Raw genomic sequence first — 23,173 nt, 5'->3', positions numbered from 1 at the left:
CCTCCTTTAGTAAAGAATCCAAAAGTTTATCAATCTTGTCAATTGCCACAGTCCAGAAAGAAGAATATCGCAAAACACGGCCCAGGAACGTGATTAATTTGTTCTTTTGTCGAATGTGTGTGTGCAAATTGCTCCAGCTCGCAACACTTTCTTCATCACTGTCTTTCAAATAGTTGCTCAATCTACGTTCAATATTACCAGCTGCATGCAGGTCACCTTTATCGCTAAAGAATATTGGGTTCAGGTTGTCTGCCAGCTCTTTATTGGCAGATTCTTGCTTGTCATCTTGAATGAATTGCTTCATAAGCCACGCCAATCGATACCTGTATCTTGAGCAACAATATTTCTTGTTTGTATTTATCGCGATTCGCATAGCAATCATAGCATCCCTTAGCACTAACAATTGATTATCGGTCAAAGAAGAATTTTTGTTAGAACCAACAGAATTTTGAAATTCATCTTGCTCCTTGCATGCCTTTGCATATTGTTTAGATACATCAACACAGGGCTTTTCAATGCCAAATTTTCGACTAATTCCCTCATTGAGATTTCTTGACATGCAAATTTCCAAGGAATACTTCCTTAGCAGATCCAGATCACACCCTTTGCTCAGTGATAACTTGCTTCGAGTTGAATGAAGTTTGTAAAGCGGCTCCACGCCCAAAGTTTCATCTTCAGAATTCGCACAAGCCGCAAGGAACAGATGCTCTAGACAAACATCTACTTTTCCAAGCTTCCAAGAGAGCTTTCCACAGTAGTAAGCACAAGTCCAATCATTTTCTCGATTATTTTTCTGCGCAATCAAGAATTCCTCATAAGCACGCACTCTGATCTTGTGAATCCATTCAGTTGGACGAGAAAAGGGGGGCTTGGCTGAGCCCTGGGTGATCAAGTAAAGCAAAACACCGATTCCCTTCCTCGAGTCTTTGTTATCCGGCTCAAGAGCAATAACAGCCGCATTCGCAAGCAGAGCATTGCAGAGACATTGCTGGCTCTGGATTGAGTAATGAAGGGTTAGGGAGCACCTGAAAAGAAATGTTAGGAATACAGGTGTGAGGAAAGAATTATTCGAAGGGATAGATACCTTATGCCATATTCTTCATGGGAGAACATCATGTCTTCATACAAATCTGCAAGTCTAGACCAACTTTCCTTTCTAAGTGGACATATCCACAAATCTCTAAGGAAGAATTCTATTGCTTTTTGTTTGTCTGCTTTGTTCAGGCACAAAGCAAGGTGAAAATAGATATCTCTATAGATTTTGAAAGCGTCATCATATTCTTCAGTATCATTAACCCCTGATGTGATTTCTTTCCATTTTGAGATAACCTTAGAGAAGTCTGGAACCAAAGCTTCAGCATCTGGACACTTGTCAACGAAAGGAGTCTCATTGAAATAGTTTGTAACAATGTCCTTGCCCCGAAACAGACTTTCTGGAGGTTCACCAATTATAGAAATTACTGCCAAGAGAGCTTCCCTAAGATCCGAACGAGGTTTCGCTTCGTGCGAAAGTTGAAATTTGGAATCTAAAAACTTCCAGAACTTGACACAGTCATGTCGGCTCAAATTTTCCGCTTGGACATCCTGAATTGAGCCTTTGGGAATCGATTTTTTTTTGGTAAAAGGTGTTTCATAGAACGAATTATACAAGGCATCCACGTCATCGTATATCGACCGAATACGCTGGGACTTACTTATCTTCACACGGAATATCACGAAATAGCATTTTGCCAGCTCCTCGTATAAATGCTCCAAACCATCCTCCTGCTCTTCGGAGCTGGATTCCTCTTCACTTTTGTTTGCCTTCTGCCTGTTCATTTGTAGGCGATAATACCAGTCATGAAGCTTTGCCAGATATAACTTGGGAACATCGTATGCATACGATTGAAGAATATTTCGTCGGAGAAACTCGTCCAAAATCCATGACAGCACTTCTTGTTCTTTGGAAAAATCCAAGTCCTGCTTAGATTTGCAGAAAAAATTGTAGAAAGTTACACAAATTGAATGAAATTGGTCAACAAAAGTTCTAGAACAGCCAAGCTTGTACGTTAACCTTGCTATTTGGACTTCCAGCTGATGAAGCATCGATTGCAAAGATTTCTTCATATCTTCAGTCGCGTTATCCATTGCATCGACGAAGTTTGACAGTAGTTCTAGCAACACTTCTATTCTCTCACTCCATTCTCCGTGCAGTTCTTGATACCTGCACACATATTTCAGATATCTAGACTTCAAAAGTGATGATTTACAGCGTATCATCAGAGCTTTCATTGAAGATATCTTTGACTTGCAATGCCTCTGCAAGTACCATGTTAAGGACGTAGATATGCTCCCTCAGTTTATCCGGAAGCTGAGAACAAGCTTTGCAGAATTGCTTTACTTGATGCAACCTGCGATTGAAGGATGAATCGATACATTGAACTTGACGTATCAACCATCCAGAGCTTTCCGCATGTGGTGGTATGAGGAATGGTTGCAGCTCTGAGATAGTCTTGGACGCAGTTTCTTGAATACTGAGAGTATCTGAAGTTGATCTAGACAACTCTAGTCCAAGCCCTTGTATTTTTCTTTCAAGAGTTTGGTCTCTGAGAAATTCCTCTTCGATTGCAATGCCGTCAGCAATCATCTCTCTGCTAATAATATTTTCAAAGACACAGCTTGGTAAACAGATAGGTGGAAAATCCTCAGGTAGGAGATTGTATATCTGCTTCAGAGCATCCAACGTCGATTGCTTTTCTTGGCGTCTGGAAAAAATCCTTGCAAGAAGCCAGAGCCGTCTCACCTTTTCCTCAATGCCTTTGAAATCAATCTCATAAAGATATTCATACAAAAATCTAAAATCTGTTTCCTGCAAATTCTCATATGGAACCTCCATTTCGTACTTGTCATCTGTCTCATTGGACGACATGTGTGCAGCATTCATTTTCGATTCCACGTCATACCATATCTCTGACAAGCTAAGGATGGCACAAGGTTCAAGTTTAATTGTGTGCCATACCCGTTTGACCATTCCCATGAGACATTCTAGCAGCTTGCCTCGGATCTGCAAAAATATCACAAATCAGTCTGGAAAGAGCTCAAAGCCAAACCCACCCTATACTTGCTTGACATGATGGCAAGATGGTTCACAACTCTATGAACTAGCTCCCAGATGCAACAAGTCTTCGGTAATCCTTCCACAAATGACAAAAACTCATCTTTTTGGACTCCATGAATGTCCTTTACATGATGTAACATATCAACACGGCTTAGCGAAATAGGATATTGCTTGCTCTGTTTGGTTTCCACCGGATTCAGTTCAACACGTGATTCATTCTGTGCTGATTCAGAGCTAGCTTGAGTTTCAACAACATCCCCAAGAGAATCAGAATGTGCAACGAGATCGAGCAATTTTTGCAAACTTTCAGCTGCAACAGGCTTGTTGAGAACACAATTTCGCCGCAGGGTCTTTCTAGGTTGTAAGGAATTTTCTGAAATCCTGCCTTTCCTACGACCTCTCGGACTTTTGCCAGGAGAACTGTTCGCTATCGAGTCCCTGGATCCATCCGCATGTAAAACGTCAACCTGTTGCAGTGAATTCAAAGACCGAGGTTGTTGGCTGTCTGACACGACATCGGGTCTACTTGAATCATCCGAAGTTGTAATCTTCTGAAGACAAGTTGGACAAAACCAGTCTCCAGAAGGTATCTGCCGCAGAGGGGTATCAAGACACGCCAAATGATAAGCTCCTCCGCATGTGTCGTAATTCTCACATAAGACGAGGCGATCTCCTGTCTCATCGTCTCCTCCGCATCGAAGGCAAAGTGATTTCTCTGGGAGATATGATTCAGCTTGCTTCCTTTCATCGGAGTCAAAGAGGATATCAATTGATTTCACTGAAAACGAATTCGTTGAGGGAAGATCACAGATCTCTTGTTCGTGTATAACGATTCTAGCGTTAGAACATGGATGTTTTCGAAATACATCTGAATCCAAAACTTCTGTCAATGTAACAAGAAAACTGAACCACGAACATTCCTTGACTACCAAGGTTACACACACTGGTGCTTGAGTTTCGACACGCGGGCGTTTGTTCCGCAGGTCTTTCAACATGTTAAGGTGATCGTCATGTTCTGAGGTATCATAGCTTGTCCTCAAATGTCCCTCATCACACAGATCTCTCAATCTCTTTGCCCGGGGATGGAAGGGAAAATGCGCTTCAAGCTGACAAATGGACGTCTGACAGGTTGATATATCACCGAGGACAAAAGCAACCTCACAGAGCTTCTCGAGGCAGATTGGGTGATTTGGCCTCAGCTTGAGCCCTTGCTCATAAGCATAGCGAGCAACATTGTACTTCCTAATCTCCATCGCCAGCCCCCCCAACTTTATCCATACTACAATGTCCCTGTCGTCAAGCGCGAGGGCTTCGCCCAGTTGCTTCATCGCCTACGGAGATTGTCAGGAATGAACGAGCGTCTTTAACTTTACCGTCTCTACGTCCTTTCTATCTTCTGCTATCTTTGAAAGATTCTTGAGGCAGAGATATCGAACCTGTCTGAGAGTGTTGTACTTCGAATTGGAGCAAACATCCCTGGCAAAAGCTTGATCTTTCAAGGTCCCCTGGAGTTCCCGCTCTGCTTCCTCAACTTTGCTTTCTGCTAGGAGTTGAAGTCCCCGCTGATATGCACGTCGAACGCGTGCTTCCTAGACCGGCATCAGGGCGAGCGAGAAGAACGTGTTTTCGAAGAACAGGGGCGAGGTGAGAATCGAACGAAAGTGGAAAAGGGAAAAGGAAAGACGATGACAAGGAGATAGAGGACAACATTGGAGAAGGAAAAGAGAAGGAGAGGAGAGGAGACCTGAAGTTCAAGAGACTCGTGCTCCTCCTGTCCATCCTCCTCATCCCCCTGATGCAACCCCACGAACCGAGGCATGAGCCGCTGCTTTCCCGCCTTCACAGTTTTCACGCCCTTGTGGGGCTGCCTCAGAGCAGAGGTACCTTGCATGCGGTGGCCAAAATTGCTCTTAATAAAATTGATCTAGGAGTCTTTCGCTGCCTCTTCTCTTGTCTTAATCTTATTCTGGGGCAGATCTGTGCACAAAAAGAAGCCAGCCGTCCGACCCCGTACGGTGCGTGAACAGCTACAGTCAGCCGTGTGAGCCCAGACGTCAGTTGTGAATCTGTCATGGAACCCGAGACGATGCTAACTAGAACTTGACAAGCTGTGAACTTGATCTCAAAGGCAGATACTTGACAAGAAGTGAATCAATTTTCTTTTGCATTTACTCATTGCATTTTACACTTTCTAGGCTGAGCATTTGAGTTAAGAGTTCAAACACAAGGATTTCTTTCTAGCCGTGCACGGATTTTTCACCAGCAACAGAGCATGGTATCATCTCGACAGTTCTAATATTGTGAATCATAATTCGACGCGCCCATCACACTGCAGATCGTTATCAGCAACCAAGGGTTCGAAATACAGTTTACACCTTCTATCTGGAGTGTCAGACCAGCCATGTGCTTGTGACGCTGCGTCCATCTCGTTGCATTCATAATCATGTCGTGTGGCACAAGGACTCGATGTTCGTTCGAGCTGCTTCTTAGAGTAACTGAATTTGCCTTCATCTGCGAGCATGTCAGACTGTACACGCAGCACGTACAGGTAACTTTCCTTTGGGGGTCTTGAGCCATGTTGCCAGCTTGAGCTTGTGAGATGGCTTTACCTTCACATCCGATGTCTGTGAGTGGTCCCTGGAATGTCCTTCTACGATGTCTCTCGCGCTTGGTACGTCAAGAATCTTCTCAATTTCGGCAGCTGCCGCCGCCGCCGCTGCTCTTGCCTTTGCATTATGCACATGTTGTGCAGCTCTGCCCAGCAGTTTTGTTGCGAGTTTGTTCTGCAGCTGTTTCTTATTGGCTGTGTCCTTGAGCAATGCCTTCATTTCCTTGACAGTCTGTCTTCCCGTCTCCCCACCTTTTCTACAATAGCATGTCAGAGCTTGAGTAACACAAATATTACACTGTTCACTCACGGCAAGTCACCGAGAAACCCCCCTCCTTCTAACAAGCCGCTGCTCCTACTGCCACTCCACGAATGCGAACAAGCGAGTATCAGAGCCAAACCTGCCAACAAAACAGGCACATGAGCACGCCGAGACATCGGTGTACACTATCTAGTCAATCTAGTATGATTCTACCGGCCATGACGGCTGCCATGACGGCCGCTGCGGATGGTCCTGCGAACTTCCCTCCGCCCATCGTTGCCACACTCCGAAAATAACCAACTGCCTCTTCCCCCCGCTTACCCCGACTTGCGGCCCTCCTCCCCGCACAGTCAGCCCTGCCCTGAGCAGTGCCTGGTGGAGCAGTGCCCTGAGCTGCCGGAGCTGCTGCAGGAGCTGCTGCAGGAGCCTCTGAGGTCACCGCGTGGCCCGGCCCATTGCCGGGCTCCGAGGCTCCACTCAGCGGCTGTATGGCGCTAATGGAGCGGCCTGAGTGTGGTGTGAGGCCATGCGAGCACGCTTGACGGTACTAGGCAAGACGGTTGAGTCAACCACTCCGAAAACAAAAACTTCTTTCAAACTTGAAAGTAAAAGAATCAAAGGCTACTATAAAGCTTTAACTTATAAAGCGTCGCCGCGATGCACCAGGTCTTCGCGGATGCCAACCGTGGATCTGAAAAGATAATAAAAAGAACAATCTGAACAAAGACTAAAAAAAGACCGGCAACTTGCTATTCTGAAATCCTTCTTTCAGGGAACGTTGCCTGCAAATGAATGAGAAAAGAGTAGAAAGATACGACAAGTTACTTGTGGAGCAAACTGACAATCTTTGAATGAAGAACAGCAGGTTGACCAACGCTTTCTAACCCAGAACAGCCGCCTTGACAGCACACGCCCACGTCCTCTCCGTGCGAGCAGTCGTGGTGGGCCCAGCCGTCGAAGTGACATGTCGGCAGGCTGGCCTCGCTTCCGCTGCAGCTCACCTGGTCCATCCAGATTGGCCCGCTCCCTCCTCCGAAAGCCTGTATCTGCCTTGCTCCTCCCGTCGGGCATCCGACGTGTCGGCACACGACTTGAGCGTCGGCGTCTGAGAAGGAGTCGTCGCACACCGTACCCCACGTCCCATCGTGCTCCACCTCTACTCGGCAGCACCCGTCGCCTCTGCAAGCAACGAGCCGAAGACCCGGAGTCGCGACGCCTCCTGACCCGCCTCCCGACGTGCAGCCGCCTTGACAGCACACGCCCACGTCCTCTCCGTGCGAGCAGTCGTGGTGGGCCCAGCCGTCGAAGTGACATGTCGGCAGGCTGGCCTCGCTTCCGCTGCAGCTCACCTGGTCCATCCAGATTGGCCCGCTCCCTCCTCCGAAAGCCTGTATCTGCCTTGCTCCTCCCGTCGGGCATCCGACGTGTCGGCACACGACTTGAGCGTCGGCGTCTGAGAAGGAGTCGTCGCACACCGTACCCCACGTCCCATCGTGCTCCACCTCTACTCGGCAGCACCCGTCGCCTCTGCAAGCAACGAGCCGGAGACCCGGAGTCGCGACGCCTCCTGACCCGCCTCCTGACCCGCCTCCCGACGTGCAGCCGCCTTGACAGCACACGCCCACGTCCTCTCCGTGCGAGCAGTCGTGGTGGGCCCAGCCGTCGAAGTGACATGTCGGCAGGCTGGCCTCGCTTCCGCTGCAGCTCACCTGGTCCATCCAGATTGGCCCGCTCCCTCCTCCGAAAGCCTGTATCTGCCTTGCTCCTCCCGTCGGGCATCCGACGTGTCGGCACACGACTTGAGCGTCGGCGTCTGAGAAGGAGTCGTCGCACACCGTACCCCACGTCCCATCGTGCTCCACCTCTACTCGGCAGCACCCGTCGCCTCTGCAAGCAACGAGCCGGAGACCCGGAGTCGCGACGCCTCCTGACCCGCCTCCTGACCCGCCTCCCGACGTGCAGCCGCCTTGACAGCACACGCCCACGTCCTCTCCGTGCGAGCAGTCGTGGTGGGCCCAGCCGTCGAAGTGACATGTCGGCAGGCTGGCCTCGCTTCCGCTGCAGCTCACCTGGTCCATCCAGATTGGCCCGCTCCCTCCTCCGAAAGCCTGTATCTGCCTTGCTCCTCCCGTCGGGCATCCGACGTGTCGGCACACGACTTGAGCGTCGGCGTCTGAGAAGGAGTCGTCGCACACCGTACCCCACGTCCCATCGTGCTCCACCTCTACTCGGCAGCACCCGTCGCCTCTGCAAGCAACGAGCCGGAGACCCGGAGTCGCGACGCCTCCTGACCCGCCTCCTGACCCGCCTCCCGACGTGCAGCCGCCTTGACAGCACACGCCCACGTCCTCTCCGTGCGAGCAGTCGTGGTGGGCCCAGCCGTCGAAGTTGCACATAGATAGCCCTGGTTCGCTTCCGCTGCAGCTCACCTGGTCCATCCAGATTGGCCCGCTCCCTCCTCCGAAAGCCTGTATCTGCCTTGCTCCTCCCGTCGGGCATCCGACTTGTCGGCACACGACTTGAGCGTCGGCGTCTGAGAAGGAGTCGTCGCACACCGTACCCCACGTCCCATCGTGCTCCACCTCTACTCGGCAGCACCCGTCGCCTCTGCAAGCAACGAGCCTTATGCCATCTGGTTGTGGATTTGGACGGATTCCAGGTGGACATTGATGACAGCACACGCCCACGTCCTCTCCGTGCGAGCAGTCGTGGTGGGCCCAGCCATTGAAACTGCATGCTGACAACCCTGGTTCGTTTCCATTGCATCTTACCTGTCGAGTGTGTCAAATTTTGGCCTTGAAAATCAAATAAGTCTCACCTCATCCATCCAAATAGTCCCTGCTCCGCCACCAAATGCTTGTCGTTGTGTTGCATCGCTTGCCGAACACCCAACTTGTCGACAGACCACTTGAGCATTGGTGTTGGTGAAGGAGTCGTCGCACACAGTTCCCCAAATTCCAGCATGCTCAATTTCCACACGGCAGCAGCCGTCCAATCTACATTGCACCAATCGAACTGCGTCTACAGGCCTTTCAGGCGGATTAGATGATGGCGAAAATGCTGACGTGCTTGTTCCCATGCAGCATACGCCAACATCTTCAGAGTGTGCACAATTATGATTTCCCCATCCATTCGATGCACACCAAGTTATCTCCGGTTCAGTACCTCCGCATTCCACCTTGAATTCATACCAGAGTCAAAAGAAAATCTCAGAGAGATAGCGTTTACATTATCCATCCAGATTGGTCCACTTCCACCTCCAAAGCTCTGCACTTGAACCGAACCGTCTGGCAAATAGCCCAGCGAGCGGCAGACGACCTGCATAAAAATAAACCCATGTAAACAGAATGATGGATTAGCACCTGGGCATTGGTGTCTGTAAAAGCATCGTCACAAACGGTTCCCCAGGCTCCGCCATGGTTGACTTCGACGCGGCAAGCTTCAGGTGAACAAGCAACCAAACGGACCACGCCATTGTCACCACCAGGGCACAGAAGCTCTGGGGGATTCAGAGACGGCGTAAAAGCTGTCGTCGATGGGCCATGACAACACACACCTACGTCTTCTTGGTGACCACAATTATGGTTACCCCAACCGGAACTGTGACAGTGTGTGATTTCTAGTTCATTTCCATAACAATGAACATCGTCCATCCAAATGGGACCGGAGCCACCACCGAACGCCTGTACTTGCACTGCTCCTTCTGGCGAGTATCCCAGGGAGCGACAGACTATTGCGGCATCTTCATTTCCAAATGAGTCGTCACAGACAGTACCCCACTCACGATGGTGGATCACTTCCACACGGCAAGCCCTCTCATTGCAATTTACAAGACGTACGATTCCGTTATCACCACCGGGACAGTGCAAATGATGCCAGATGCCAGTTCCTGCAGTGCCTGCTGTCCATGTGTTCCCATTGCTCCATGAAATGACAACGTTGCCATCATTTCGGATGTTGAGTTGTCCGTCACCCCATCCAACCACCCCCACAGTCCAGATGACCTGCCTGGTAGAATCATACAGCACTACATTGCCGTCATTTTGAAGCGTCAGTGAATACGGACCATGGCCGTGCCCGTTAGTTTGTGTATTCCAGATAGCTGTATGGATCAGACTTGATGTTGATGAGGTCGATGCCAGCTCATACAATACCAAGTTACCATCATCTTGCATCACAAGTACGTATCTGCCGTTGTCCGACATGAGTTGACTACCACAAACACGTGTTCCTGAACGCAAGCTAGTTCCATCCGCAGAAGGTTCCAAAGCACTGGGAGGTCTGCAAGCCCTCTCAGGCATGGCGGAGGTCTCGCTGATGAGTGGAACAAGACTATTTCCGGTGTCCAACCCCCTGTAGGTCAATCGTAATGAGACTTCCGATGTTCCAGCAAACCCCTTAGCTAAAATGGCATGCCTCCCTTCTGTTAGGGTGATGTCTGCACAACGTTCCCGGTTAACATGGATTCCGTCATTGTCAACAACCTGTGCACCATTCACTTTCAGAACAGCTCCATCTTGCGAACTCAAACAGAAGGTGTACAATCCAGCTCGATTGATTCTCAAACCACCATAGATTAGATACAGAACATCATGATCTGGCAGGGACGATGAACTGTACGATCTCAAATTCTGGATACTGTTTATAAGTGGTAAAACCATGGAAGCACTTTCACCAACAAAATTGAGGTATCCTTCGTAGTCAGGAATCCTGTTCAGATCAAAGTAGGAAGAATAGAGTCGAATTCCGAAGGATGACTGTCTTGGAATCGCAGGAATCGTTGGTGCCCTTGAGCCAAAAATCAACTGTCGATTTTGACGTGTGTTTGGACCTACATAACTCACAAAAATTCTGCTCTGACTGTGTTGCACAAACCCATCAACTTTCAAATTATAGAAGCCTTCTTCCAAGACTAATGAGATACAGCTCTCCCCTCCAGACAGCTCATCGTGCCAAACAAGTAATTCGCCATCGATAAACAATCGGGAGCCGCTCGCACCTTCAGTGCACAAGGCATGGTCTCCAGATTCCTTTGCTTGAAACACGCCAAACAATTGATAAACGAAATTGGATCCAGGGGTAGATGGAATAGCTTCTTGTAATTCCGACAAGGAGCTCACAGCCGGCCATATCAAAGACGCAGAGCCAGAAGGATGCAATCCAGCCAATCGTTCAGTGGAGTAGAGGGTATGATCTGAGGAGAAGGTTCTCACTACCCATTGCGAGCGGGGAGGTGGTGGAGGAAACTCGGAGCTCCTCCAGCTGTTGAGGAGTTGAGTTTCTTCATCTGTATCTGGTCCGCTGTAGCTGATTTGTAGGCGGAATGCTTGATGATACGAGAAAAAGTCCACTGTCAAATCTATGTAGCCCTCAGCAAGCTCCACAATCGCGCATTCTTCATGGGGCTATATCCACAGTCAGAACCTGAATAGTTTCAAAAGTCGCCTTACCGAGCTGTGTCTACCATCATTGTTGAGCACTACTTCTCGATCAATGAATATTCGCGAGCCATCCATCGACAGCGAACAGAACGTATATGAACCAGCAATTTCAATATAAACCACTCCGTAGATCACACCAGCAAAACTGCCTTGCGGATATGAGCCCTGTCAATACGAGAAAATGTTAATTTCTTGAAAAAATCACTTAAAACCAGAAAACCTGTCCGTGGTAGGTATCCAACGACGGAACTAGCTCTGAAACTCCAGTTCTGGAGTTAAAATCGATGTACCCTTCCAGCACGGCATCTCCCACGTATTCCAAATCATACATGTCTGGAACATTGACAAGATCGTAATGAGAAGAAAAAATTCGAAGCGTCCAGACTGATGGAGGTGGAGGTGGAGGTGGAGGTGGAGGGGGTCGTGGGAAAACAGGGTGCCCATCAACCCCAAGATGAGGTAGTAATGCAGCCATCCGCAAGGTATCATCCCAAATACTTGGAGATGACCAGGTCTTATGATTTCCAACAAAATCATATCCATCATAGAGTATAGTCTGCCACATTCATCTCATGCGCGTGAATTCTGAAAAATTCGATGCTTACCCCACAGGAACATGGCACGTTGGAATCAGCCATTTGTTGACATTCCTCATACGTTGCTTGTTCGATGCACATTATTCCGCGATGCTGTGAGCACCAATAGCCAAGAAGACCTCGCTGGTTAGAATCATTATCAGACTTCTCAGTTTTATTGCCAAGGATTTACCTGTGGAGGGTGCAATGGATATCCCAATGGTTTCATGCAATACTTCATCTCAAACAAAGGAGTCGATTGAAATGTAGAGTAGAGCACAACAGTGTCTGGTGGCAAAGAATGTAGTCGGACTGACGTAACACTCATTCCATCCTGCGGAAGATAAGATGGCAATCCCCTCAACAGGGCACTGGTTTGACTATCTCCAACATCGCCTGGAACATGAGTGTAAGTATGATCTGAGGAGGAAAACAAACAAAGATAACCTCTGCGATCAAAAGGACCTGGGTCATATACTTCTTTCTCTACGTCCACATGAAAATAGCGATTCAAGAAGACTAGCGATGAGAATGATCCTCCAGTTAATACCAAACGATTCCCGTTCGCGACGAATTCTTTTATGCATCGCGCAGCGATAGAGTCCTGAACGAAGAGGGGCAGGTCATTTTCCATGGGTGGAATGATGAGAGTTGAACAACAGGTCCTCGACAGCTTTCTCATCTCCGCACCGTCCCAAGAGTAAATGAACTTGCCATGTCCATGGGATGCAGCATCGTAGTGATTTCCTGTGAAATGCCCGACACCCAGCACCTTCCGAACATTGTCTGCAGAAGAAGCACGTCCAAGAGCACCATATCCTTTAAACGAACTTTTCCCCCAGAAAATATAGACGTTTTTAGGGGGGATGAACGAATCCTTCAGCTCAAGCTCGTCAGAGTACCTGAGCTTCTCTGTGACCAGACTATCTCGGGCATTCACTGATGGAGGGCTGGATCTTTGAAACAGATCAGTTGGTTGCTTTTGCGAGTGAAACGAGATGATTCCCAGTAAGCAAATACAAGCAAGAGCTGAAGTCGCCAAGAGCCATTTGTTCGACCTTGATAGAACGGGGAAATACAGCCAAGATATTTTCGTCATCACTGGAACCAAAGGACAACCGCGGAGTTGAATGAACAAACTGAATCGTCCAGCAGATATTCCTGATCACTCGCTGGACTTTCCCCCTGCTAACCCTCCCAGTTGCTATTCCTCCCCTCCGAACATACCAGCGCCCCTTCGGTAAAAACGGTTACTTTGAAATTAGGGGAAATAACTGTCATATCTGATTTTGGAAACAACTATGTTACAGGGTGGGTGATGATCACGAGGGGTACTCGAAGTCTAGTCCAAGCCTTTCACCAAGGTCTAATTGGGGTGGGGTGGTTGACTAGAACCCCGCCGAAATCGACTTTTAGAGAAGACATAATGTGTACTGGGATTTGGCTCTAGTGACCAATCGATTGTACCTGGTGGCGAAGGTGGTAAGTGAAACTTATCAGGAATGGAATAATGAGTAAAACACATAGATGCTAAAAAGTATGTATATGTCATATTACTGTTTTAATTGCGGTACCTTTCAAGTATTTAATTACACTGCCGCCGGGCGTGACTGCCACTCAAGTCGGACCGCGCGGCGGGGCCGGGCCGGGCCCGTGATCATTTATCAGTATCATGATGATTGACCTCAGCTGCCGCAACAAGACAGTAGACCGGCGAAACCGTTAAAGAATTGAGGACAGCCGACGGTCGGACCGTCCGGCATCCGATGATTTGAGAGACTAATCATAGTAGCCTGGATACTCCCGGAGTCCTGGCCGTGACAGAAACTAGTAGGATCGGACTGAGTCCGGGCCGACCCGGGTGACTTTGGCAAGACGTACTACAATGCCGCCCGGCTCGGATGATCCCGGATCAGTGATTGCCAGGCCCTGACTCTCGGCAGCCCGGTGTCAGCCGGCAGTGGCCGCAGGGCCCCGGCCCCGGCGGCGGGGCGCGGCACTGCATCATCACTGATGATGCGCCGGCGGTGGTTGTGGCACAACTTGTCATATCCGAACCAAGATAACCCAATGAGAGTCCGCGCGGGGCACTGACACGCGGCGGCTGAGCGGCCCTGCCAGCCTCTGGCTCAGTGCGCGGCCCGGCCGGGCCCGGGCCGGGCCCGGCGCCGCCCCGGGCCCCGGCGGCGGCCCAGCGGGCCCGCCGGGCGGCATCCGGGGGCCGAGTTGCTGGCTGCCACGGTACAACTGGCCTGTGCGACAGTGTCAGGGTCAAGTCTCCTCCACTCTCCGACCTGATTGTCCTCGTACTGATTTTTAACGTGACTTAACTTTGAGTAAACTGGCACGACCGTGTCACATGCAGTGCGGCCGCCCGCCGGCCCCGGGCGCCCGGCAGGGCCACTGAATACAGCCTTGTGAGCATGAAGCACTGTCATCACAACTGGTGATCGGATAGCTTTTATCGCAGTAGGGAGCTGAAGGAACAAAGCTGGTGCGAGGGGCTGGAAGAACCAAGAGAGTTCTAGATGAAGAAGTCAGATAGCTCAAGGGACAGTTTAGTGGCTGGGAAAGATTGAGGAACTCTGCATGAAAGGGGATCTAATCTGACAAATTGCCTTGTTTTACCGTGCTGATCTGGTTTCAGGTCGAACATCATAATGGGCAATGTGCAGGCTTCATCCCTCACCGATGAGCAGCGAAAGTAGCCTCCTATTCATTGTTCGATCAAAACGTTCTAACTGCTTTGTAGGAGAAACATCAAGATGATGGACAAGCAGATGAATCAGGTGGATTATGATAACTCTGACTTCCGGTTATTTACTTCTTAATTTCAGCGATTTGGAAGAACATCTTTGCATCAACTGAAGTTAGTAATCAGAGGCGAAAAGGTTGCAAGCTGATTTTCCTAATCATTTCAAAATGATGAGAGTGGGAAAAGGAAACCGGCAAGACTATGCTCTCTAAACTATTAAGTGGAGGCCTCTTCGACTCGAAATATGCTCCTTCAAAATCGGGTAGAGAATTCCTTAATTTATCACACAAGGCTTATGATCCTTGCAAGACGCACCTGAAGTGGTGAAGGTGCAATGGGCGGCAGATGCAGGGCAGGTTTTTGGGAATCCCAAAACGTGAAACCTTGGATCTGAACTAGCGTACAGGATGTACAACTTACAATGGTTGTCGTACCTGAAGCAGACACGAGGAAAACCGACGATGATCAGGTTTTCAAAAATGTTGTTGCATTTCTCAAATGACCTCAAGTGCCCAGAATAACAGTCTCAAAATATCTCATGAAGAAAAAAAGCGATTTTCTTCGAAGAAAACAACCAAAGCGAGCAACACAGGTGAAAAGTGATGGAGATGAGATAAGTGTCTTACTTGCATGCAGCTTTATCGGAGCTTTATGGAGATGCCGATGGGGTTATCGTTATGGTGAATCCTACCAAGGCAAGGAATCGTGTACTGACGCGGAAGATGGCTGAAATCTTCATGCAGGAATGGACTTTTTCACATGCGAAGGATATCATCGAAGAGATTCCCGAAGGTGCTTTCCATTCTGAGATTTCCTGCCTCCTCAAGTTGCGATTCAAGGGATGGAGGTCTTGCTCGTCGCAAACTTTCGTGACTTGGTCAGTACCTGGATGACACCTCGACAGATAATGCAACAGGTGCTGCTTGGTTACATTTTTGAATATCTGAACTTCCTAGTTTGTGGCTGGTTGCGGAGAAAATGTGCATTTCTGTGAATGCTGTCTATCGAACATGTTCGGAATGCCTGGTAACAATGTTTTTTCTCACATATTACCAAGCTGACCATCCACGCTCAGCTGTTGAAGCATTCTTGCAAATATGTTTATATCACATTAAGGTACGTGCTGTATGAATGTCAAGAACCAACATTCTTTAGATTGAAGAATACCGGCAAGAAGTAAAAAAGACTATGAAGGAAGTAGATGGAGCAATCAAACTGCGCCACAAAGCTTCTCACAACCAGGTACAAAATTGACAAAAGGCATTTAATTTTCTTGTGCTTTCGAAAACTTTGTATTGATACCTGCAAAAAGGATTACACTGAGTTTCTCGCTCTGTCATTTGCGGCATCTTCAAGCGTTGACCACTCGCGACCTGAAGACGAAGGAGGACCTGCTGGCGTTGAAGCAATTAGTCAGAGTGAAAAGACGATCCCTCACGACAGCCTTGCATCTCAGCCGAAACCGACGGCCGGACTCAAGTTTTCAGTCCCTTCCTCATGGGTTGAAGAGACAAAATCAAGTATCAATCAGACACTAGAGGATGAGCAGCGTCTATCCATGCCTCCGCCCGACACCAAGCAAAAAGAGGAAGAAGCTCCTCGAAAGGTTTGCCATTATCCAGTATCGTTGTTTATTCTGAAATTTCCTTCTGTAGCACAAAGATAGCCACAATTCTGGGACGAAACATGACAAGAAGAAAAAACCGATTCAACAGAAAGAGCCTGAAGTGAATGAGCTTGGCATTGTCGATGATCTCTCTGGATTTTACTCTGATGAAGAAGATGCCGAGGTCTCTAAAAGAAGCAAGAGCGCCAAAAAATCTCAGGTGAATCAGGAGAGTCCTGTGTTTGACTTGGTATCTGATTGCCGTTGCAAAGAAAACCATGGTGGCAGAATGGTCGGGAGACGACAGTGATGCCGATGATTTTCGAGGTAGAAAGAAGGAATCGGCGCCTATCACTCCCTCATCTGGAGGAAGCGAAGGAGGAGCAGACTTCATGGAATTGGACAGAAAGAAGGATAAGAAAGACAAAAAGGTAGAGGGGGTTCACTCTTGCGCTCGTGTGTCTGATGAGGTTGCAAAACAGGCAAAGAAAGAGAAAAAGGCGAAAAAGGAGAAGAGAAAAGAATGATGATGACTTGGACTCATTTATTTTTTTGGGTTTTCGTTACCGTGATTGGCTCGTCGTGGCTAGCATCTGGCATGATATGATCAATCGATCCCATCGGATTTCGACCAGCCTTGATCTAGCCTAGTACTCATGATGTCTAATGAAAAAGCTCAAAACTATGATAACATTGAAATTTATCCCGCGCGGTCCGGCGGCAGTCGGACCTGTCTCCGGCGGTGTGTGCCGCGCCAGCTACGGTCGGGCTCCGAGCGGGTCTTGGAGTCACAGACCGGGCGGCTTCACAGGCTGCCATGAGAGTAACGTAAAAGGCCTGTGCCATGATTTTCTGATCTTTTACTCAAAGTTAAGTTAAAGATCAGTACGAGGACAATCAGGAGAGTCGAGGAGGCTTGACCCTGACACTGTCGCACAGGCCAAACGGCGAGAAGAGAAAGACAGCGAGAACCAACCCCAATCCTGCCGACTGCTGTCCCCCAAACTTAACGGTGAACTGATACCTTCACTTAACTGCGCGCTGGACAATCCCCCCGCGCCGCCATGCCAGCGATGTCGCGGTGGCCGCCGCCGAAGGCATGAGACGCATACCGGGATGCACCCGCGATGATGGCAGCGTAGGACAGGGAGGCCTTGAGCTGACGAAAGATCCTGGACCGGATGCGTTTGCAAGTCGGATCACCTGAGACGTCTTGCGAGGCCGAGAGACCATCCAGCGCTGCCGTTTCCTTGTTCGCCGAGCGATCCGCCAGCCACCACAGAAAGCGCAACGCATCGTCCTGCAAGAGGCCATCAGTGCTGGCGATGATGGGAAGAAAGGCCTTTGGCGGCGGGACGTGCTGAGCATATGCATTACGATGCCCTCGGATCTTTTCTAGTCCGAGCCTATTTACCTTACTTTTACTCAAATTTAAGTTAAAGATCATACCTTACGTATCTATTTTTAGGCGGCCGCTCTTGCCTGGTGAGGCGGGGTCGGCTTCGAAGGTTCGAGAAAGAAAAACGAGGACTGACATGCGAACAAGGCCAAGAGCGGAAATCTAGGGAGAAGTGAAGGAGACAAGATAAAACAACATACCAGCAGGGGAGAAAACAAGCATGATAATACCATAGACGGAGTAGAAGACGGATAGAGTTCAGGATGGGTTTAGGCAGCAAGAGGAGACTCGTCAGTTTTGCAGGACATTCTGAAAGCTGACACGTTCGTTCGCCCAGATGCCGAGATCTATGAAGCGCTTCGCTTTGTCCTACCTTTTCTCTGCGTCACTACTTTGCTGCTTAGCAATCTTCGAGTGCTTCTCAACTTCATCACTTGCAGTTTCAAGAATTAGTTACCTATCGAAACATGCGGTACAATCTGTCAGGTGGTCGTCTTCTATTTCTCTTTCTATGCAGTCGGCAGCATCTGCCAAGAAACCAGGACCCTTGGCAAAGTGCTTGAAGAAGTCGACAGGCGCGACAACAGTAAGTGTGGAGTTCCTTCCAACCAATGGTGAACTCAGTGAGGTTAGATTGTCGAGCCTGTCCATGCAGCTAAGAAACGCAAAGACGGCATCGATATGGGTTACTAAAGACAAACCCGCAGCTCTCATGCGTGTCAAACTTCTCGCCGAAGAGCAGAAGCAGGCCAAAGGCAGTTTTCCAGGTCCTTGCCCCGTTGTGTACAACAGCAAGGTTGCTGACACCTCGGAGCTCGAAGCTGCTGTGTCCGTGGGTGCCTCAGCAGTTACAATCTCGCTCAGTGACGTTGGATTGGAGAAGGCCCAGGAGATTGTGAGCTCAGCTGCTCAGCTAGGGCTTGAAACAGTAGTCAGCATCAAGAAGAATGGTCAGGTCGATGAGGCCTTGAAGTGTAAACCAGATGTGTTTCTTGTTGCTGCTGAGGAGATTGAGGATACTGTTTCCATTGTACAAGCCCTGGGTGGTGACAAACTACCAATCATAGCACAAGTACAAGCGATGCAGAAGAATGCTAATGAAAGGGAGTACGTACAAAAGATCAAAGAAGCTGGCTGCAAAGCGATCTTGCTCAAAGAAGCTTGTGTTGGGGACAGCGAAGATTTGGATTACACAAAGTGAGTGATGATAGTTTGATTGGAGTCTCGCGAGTACAACTTGTGCAGGTTTTCATTTCAGCCTGACGCTTTTCTAGGTGGGCTGTTGAGGCATTCAACAGCAAGTTGAGCAAGGAGTTCGGGAAGATGACTGGGATGACTATTAGTATGACGGATATGACGCGAGACAGCCCGGGAGCGATCAACGGAGTTTATTCTAGAGCATGGAAACGCAAGCAATTGGAGGATTTGTAGTTTAACTTTGCTTTCTCGTAGAGGTTTTTCATATGATTTTGACCACGTAGGTTCTCACATGAGACGCTCCTACTCTTTTCGAACTCTTAAGTTTGCATATTCAAAACTTACCTCGGTATCCTTTTGGAATGAAAAGTTGAAAATCAACAAAGTGCAGTATGGGTGTAAGCTCAATTCAGCAACAGATTGTGTCCGACAAGTGCAGATTACTGAGAATTCCACGATTGTCCTTTTACAAGTTTCCAGCCTCATCACTTACAACAATCGTTCACGTCCAGTCTCATACACTGTTGCGAATGTAAACGAAGACCTCGCAGACACCCCAACTCATCACCATCTCCTCACATCTGTCGCAAGCTACACGTAAGACGCGTTTTTCATCGTTTTAGAACGACAAACCGAAGCATTGTGAAGTGCTTTGTTGCTTCTGCTGGAAATCTCTCCAATGTAAGAACGACAGAATCTACCGTAAGGTCAGATATGAATATCTATCATGATATCAACCTGCTTGCAGAGCAGTAGCCTTCTGGTACAACTTAGACATCAGGTTTGCATCAAAACAAAGCGATGCAATGTAGATAACATTCGCGCAAGTCCAGTTGTCGTTTTCAAGAAAGTCGCTCTGATAATATTCAACTGGTGAACATTTCCTATCACCCACCACTTTGCCGCAAGAAGATATCATTTTCTGATGAACAGCATGAGCTGCTTTACAAAGGGTAGGGAGCAATTCGATGCCAATAAAACGTCTGAAATTGAACTTGAAATGATTCTCTGCAAGCGCCATGGCGATAACAGCTCGTCCAGATCCTTCAGCCAGTCAATCCCTCAAGACTCTTGTCCTCAACAAATTACCACAGCCCAAGTCACAGAAAATGGGATTCGGAGGAAACAAGTCTCGAACGCTGCTCATAAGAGCCAAGAACGGCAAAACCTCTATTTCGCCGTAGGTCAAGTGATCCTCATCTTCCACGTCAAAAGTCGTTGAGTTTCGAGAAAGCTCAAATCTGTATCAATCGCCCGTGAGTGGGATTAAAGTTCAAAAAGAGAGCACTTACGCATCAATGGGATCAAAAAGAGTTTTGAAAAGTTTGATATGGTTAAGCAATGTTGATGGCAAGATATCTAGTTCACCAGCAACTTGTACGGTTACATCAACAGCGCTGGACTCTGGAAGTGAAAGAGTAAAGCTGCATACTCGGTTGCCATTTTCAGTAGATGCGCTGAGAGCTTGTGTGCTCAATTTGTGTACCAAAGGTAAAAAGCTCTTGATTTTGCTCCAGGCCCGACAATTAATACATACCGTCCATCCATGTTCCTGCATCAGGATTCAGGATTGAAGCAGTCTCTGGATGTAAGCACCAAAATCTCCTCCATCGGTCTATTGAAGATCAGATCTGAACACATCTGGCTTGGGTATAACGAATGCCAGCTTACACACAAACACCCAAAACTGTCAGCTTGAAAGCTTGTGCTTACTTGTATCTGTTCAGAAGCATTTGTGATTTGTATGCATGGGTCCGCATACTGTTTGGCCAAGGAATGCCAGTCTAAGCATTCAGACATTAAGTTGATGCCAGACTGCTGCTTTCTGCCTTTCTTATTCAAAGCGAAATTCAGAAAAATTAGCTGCTGACTGTGAGGAGTGAAATGCACGTTCAAGTGCTCCTCGTTGCTCTACAAAAATCATCAGTCATTCCGTTGTCAACCTAAGAGTACAGGTTCACCAAAGAATAGCTTTGGTGCGTGGGTTCGATTTGTGCAAAGATCGAATATGATTTCCTTAGAACAAAACTGAAACGAACATCAAATCCGTCTCCCTGGAAAAGTATGAGCAGAAAGCTATCGAAACAAATGCAATGTTATCGAGAACCTCTGCCCCTTGAATAATAACCTCTATGAAAGGTTTGGATGAGATCAAAATCTCATCAAAGGCGTTAAATGGTATGTCGACAAATGTAGAATTTTTTGAACAATCAAGTTTGATTCGTTCAGTCACTCGCTTACCAGAATGGGGAGTGATTGAAATTTTGGAAGACATGGAGCGACCAAAACGTGGATTGCTCCTTATCATCTGAACACGAAGAACGGCACATGCTGATTTAGATTCCAGCTTTGTATTCCCTTCTGCAAAGACCAATAATATGCACTTCCCGCTTTCACCAATTACATCTGTACAAGTTCCGAGAATCGTTTCAATCCTAGAAGTAGAAGCAGGAATCTGTGTCTGTGACCAATCAAGAGTGATGTTCTTCTGATGACTTTTTGTAAGATTGGCATCATTGTGATCTGGAAAGGAATGAATCGATATCTAGTTCTTTGCGTGCTTCTTGTCAAAATTTACCTTTTATGAGTGTTGTCTGTGAAGGACACGAATTCAGTTGTCCAGACCAAACTTGTACGGCATCAAGTTGAAATCTTTGCATGTGTTTGAGCAGACTGTCAAAATGCGTGTCATCGTCTTCATTTTGCTGGTCATAGAAAGAAATCATTTTAGGTTTTCCCTCCTGTGCTGAAAGCGCTTCGAAAACTTGTTGGCGTACCTTTAAAGGACAACAAATAATGCTGCGTTCATAATTACTGTAGGCCATCAAGGAAAGTTTGATAGGTCAAATACGTTGGTTGGATTTTACTAACACAGGTCGGATCGATCACCTGAACAAGAAAAAGAATCAAATTTGCGTACGAATTCCTGTGCATTGCATCGTTAAATACATCAGAAAATTTCAGAATTTGCAAAGTTCCTCCCGCAAGCAGTACAGCAAGTATATCTGCCATAAAAAACTCCTGGGGTGGAATCAGAAGCAAAAGTTGCCACGTCAATTGTACCTCATCCAGCCTTGTTGGTATCATCAGGACGTTAGGGGTACGCTGTTGCTCCTTCAAATCGTTCGCAAAGATGCCTTTTGCGACAAGGTTGTCCCAACGATGTATAACATAGTCTGAAATATTCCTGTGTTCACAAATTCTACGAGCAGAACTTGAATGTGGGTCCGATTCAAAGCTGTACCAAGCTGCATGGAATCCGGCTGTCTGGTGACCTGTCTTCCCAAGGGTGTCTACATCTTTTGGCCCTCCACCTACTCCAATCAGTTCCTCAAATTTGACCACACGCACATCTAAGGCAGATGTTTTCAATGTTTCATCAGGGATGCAATCACTCAGCAAGATCAACACCCTCGCACCAAACGTCTTCATCTCTTCGACGACATTTGGTCCGTGAAGAAAGATTGAACACCCGCCTGACATGAAGATGCCTAAGTTTGCTGTCAACACATCAATCGTCCTTCGTCTTCGATATGCATCATCTTGATTGAAGTCATCATCGACTTGTACTGCCACCACATCTTCTGGCACAAGAGAGAACAATTTCTTTAATTGGATTGCGATGTTTGAGGAGCGTTGGGCAAGTTCGTCATATGTGATGGAATCATTAATGATACCGGTTTGGCTGATTGATTGTATGGCAGTCTTATTCCCTCCTTTTCTACAGGCAAGCAAGACTAGATCGTTAAGGCACTCGTTCTCGCTTCCATTGCCGATAACATTGTTCATATGGGAAATGCAGTACCCTCAAAAAAACCCGAAAAGCCGGATCTCAGGGTTTAGGGTTTAGAAAGAAGGCAGGAAAGGCAACGGTACTTGGCGAAAACACTGAAGGGGGACCGGGATCGGAATTGGAACGGGCCCGGAGGACATCGTTACTGAAAACAGCTAATACGGAAGCAACCAGGCCTAAGGGGCCTATAGGACAATGGGCCAACCTCCCAAGGTTGGGAACCCCTTGAGACGGATCATTAGGCGAGAGTTTAGGGTTAGGAGGGCAGCCACGCCGTCGTTGGGATCGAAGCGAAACATGTTGAAAGAAAAGCTCAGAGCTTACCTCGGCGAGCAGCGCTGGACACGGGTGCAAGGGAACAAGGCAGCGAGGAGGGGCAGCGCCTTCTCTCCAAGGGCAGCAGCGACTGATGCGCTTGAGCAGGAGGCTGAGAGCGATGG

General features: G+C 48.0%; 6 protein-coding genes across 6 annotated transcripts; 3 read left to right on the top strand and 3 right to left on the bottom strand.

Annotated features, from left to right (window-relative positions):
- Window positions 1-3,654: 3,654 nt before the first annotated feature.
- GUITHDRAFT_55434 (hypothetical protein) lies at window positions 3,655-3,813 on the bottom strand (the record flags this gene model as incomplete). Its single annotated transcript, XM_005819934.1, has 1 exon — window positions 3,655-3,813. A coding segment is annotated over one exon (159 nt), but the record flags the coding sequence as incomplete, so codon positions are not given.
- Window positions 3,814-5,249: 1,436 nt separating this feature from the next.
- On the bottom strand, window positions 5,250-6,232 carry GUITHDRAFT_156178 (hypothetical protein). Its single transcript, XM_005819933.1, has 5 exons — window positions 6,181-6,232; window positions 6,016-6,106; window positions 5,655-5,962; window positions 5,473-5,608; window positions 5,250-5,426 (listed from the first exon to the last, which is right to left on the bottom strand). The coding sequence occupies exons 1-5, from the start codon at window positions 6,197-6,199 to the stop codon at window positions 5,390-5,392; spliced, it is 591 nt and encodes a 196-aa protein (XP_005819990.1). The 5' UTR covers window positions 6,200-6,232; the 3' UTR covers window positions 5,250-5,389.
- A 556-nt stretch (window positions 6,233-6,788) lies between these two features.
- GUITHDRAFT_120794 (hypothetical protein) lies at window positions 6,789-9,053 on the bottom strand (the record flags this gene model as incomplete). The annotated part of the gene is made up of 4 exons (XM_005819932.1): window positions 6,789-8,738; window positions 8,786-8,805; window positions 8,856-8,988; window positions 9,033-9,053. 4 exons carry the CDS (start codon window positions 9,051-9,053, stop codon window positions 6,789-6,791), a joined length of 2,124 nt encoding a protein of 707 aa, XP_005819989.1.
- A 5,353-nt stretch (window positions 9,054-14,406) lies between these two features.
- Window positions 14,407-16,871, top strand: GUITHDRAFT_148212 (hypothetical protein; the record flags this gene model as incomplete). The annotated part of the gene is made up of 15 exons (XM_005819931.1): window positions 14,407-14,429; window positions 14,631-14,687; window positions 14,736-14,772; window positions 14,925-15,000; window positions 15,048-15,094; window positions 15,145-15,207; window positions 15,255-15,330; window positions 15,375-15,418; window positions 15,482-15,530; window positions 15,814-15,854; window positions 15,894-15,980; window positions 16,051-16,344; window positions 16,394-16,564; window positions 16,617-16,775; window positions 16,827-16,871. The coding sequence occupies 15 exons, from the start codon at window positions 14,407-14,409 to the stop codon at window positions 16,869-16,871; spliced, it is 1,269 nt and encodes a 422-aa protein (XP_005819988.1).
- Window positions 16,872-17,219: 348 nt separating this feature from the next.
- GUITHDRAFT_156175 (hypothetical protein) lies at window positions 17,220-17,734 on the top strand (the record flags this gene model as incomplete). Its single annotated transcript, XM_005819930.1, has 2 exons — window positions 17,220-17,516; window positions 17,548-17,734. Coding segments are annotated over exons 1-2 (225 nt in total), but the record flags the coding sequence as incomplete, so codon positions are not given.
- A 476-nt stretch (window positions 17,735-18,210) lies between these two features.
- Window positions 18,211-19,174, top strand: GUITHDRAFT_148211 (hypothetical protein; the record flags this gene model as incomplete). The annotated part of the gene is made up of 4 exons (XM_005819929.1): window positions 18,211-18,229; window positions 18,268-18,329; window positions 18,399-18,940; window positions 19,018-19,174. 4 exons carry the CDS (start codon window positions 18,211-18,213, stop codon window positions 19,172-19,174), a joined length of 780 nt encoding a protein of 259 aa, XP_005819986.1.
- Window positions 19,175-23,173: the final 3,999 nt, after the last annotated feature.

Source organism: Guillardia theta (assembly GCF_000315625.1).
Source record: "Guillardia theta CCMP2712 unplaced genomic scaffold GUITHscaffold_198, whole genome shotgun sequence".
Classification (NCBI taxonomy): domain Eukaryota; class Cryptophyceae; order Pyrenomonadales; family Geminigeraceae; genus Guillardia; species Guillardia theta.
The sequence above is the reverse complement of the archived record's forward strand: the minus strand, read 5'-3'. Positions and strand labels throughout refer to the sequence as shown.

Excerpts from the sequence above, each read along its gene's own strand:
- GUITHDRAFT_156178 (XM_005819933.1), bottom strand. Across the intron at positions 5,963-6,015 it reads GGGTTTCTCGGTGACTTGCC|AAAAGGTGGGGAGACGGGAA; the intron begins GTGAGTGAACAG and ends ATGCTATTGTAG. Across the intron at positions 5,427-5,472 it reads TCTGACACTCCAGATAGAAG|TGTGATGGGCGCGTCGAATT; the intron begins GTGTAAACTGTA and ends AACGATCTGCAG.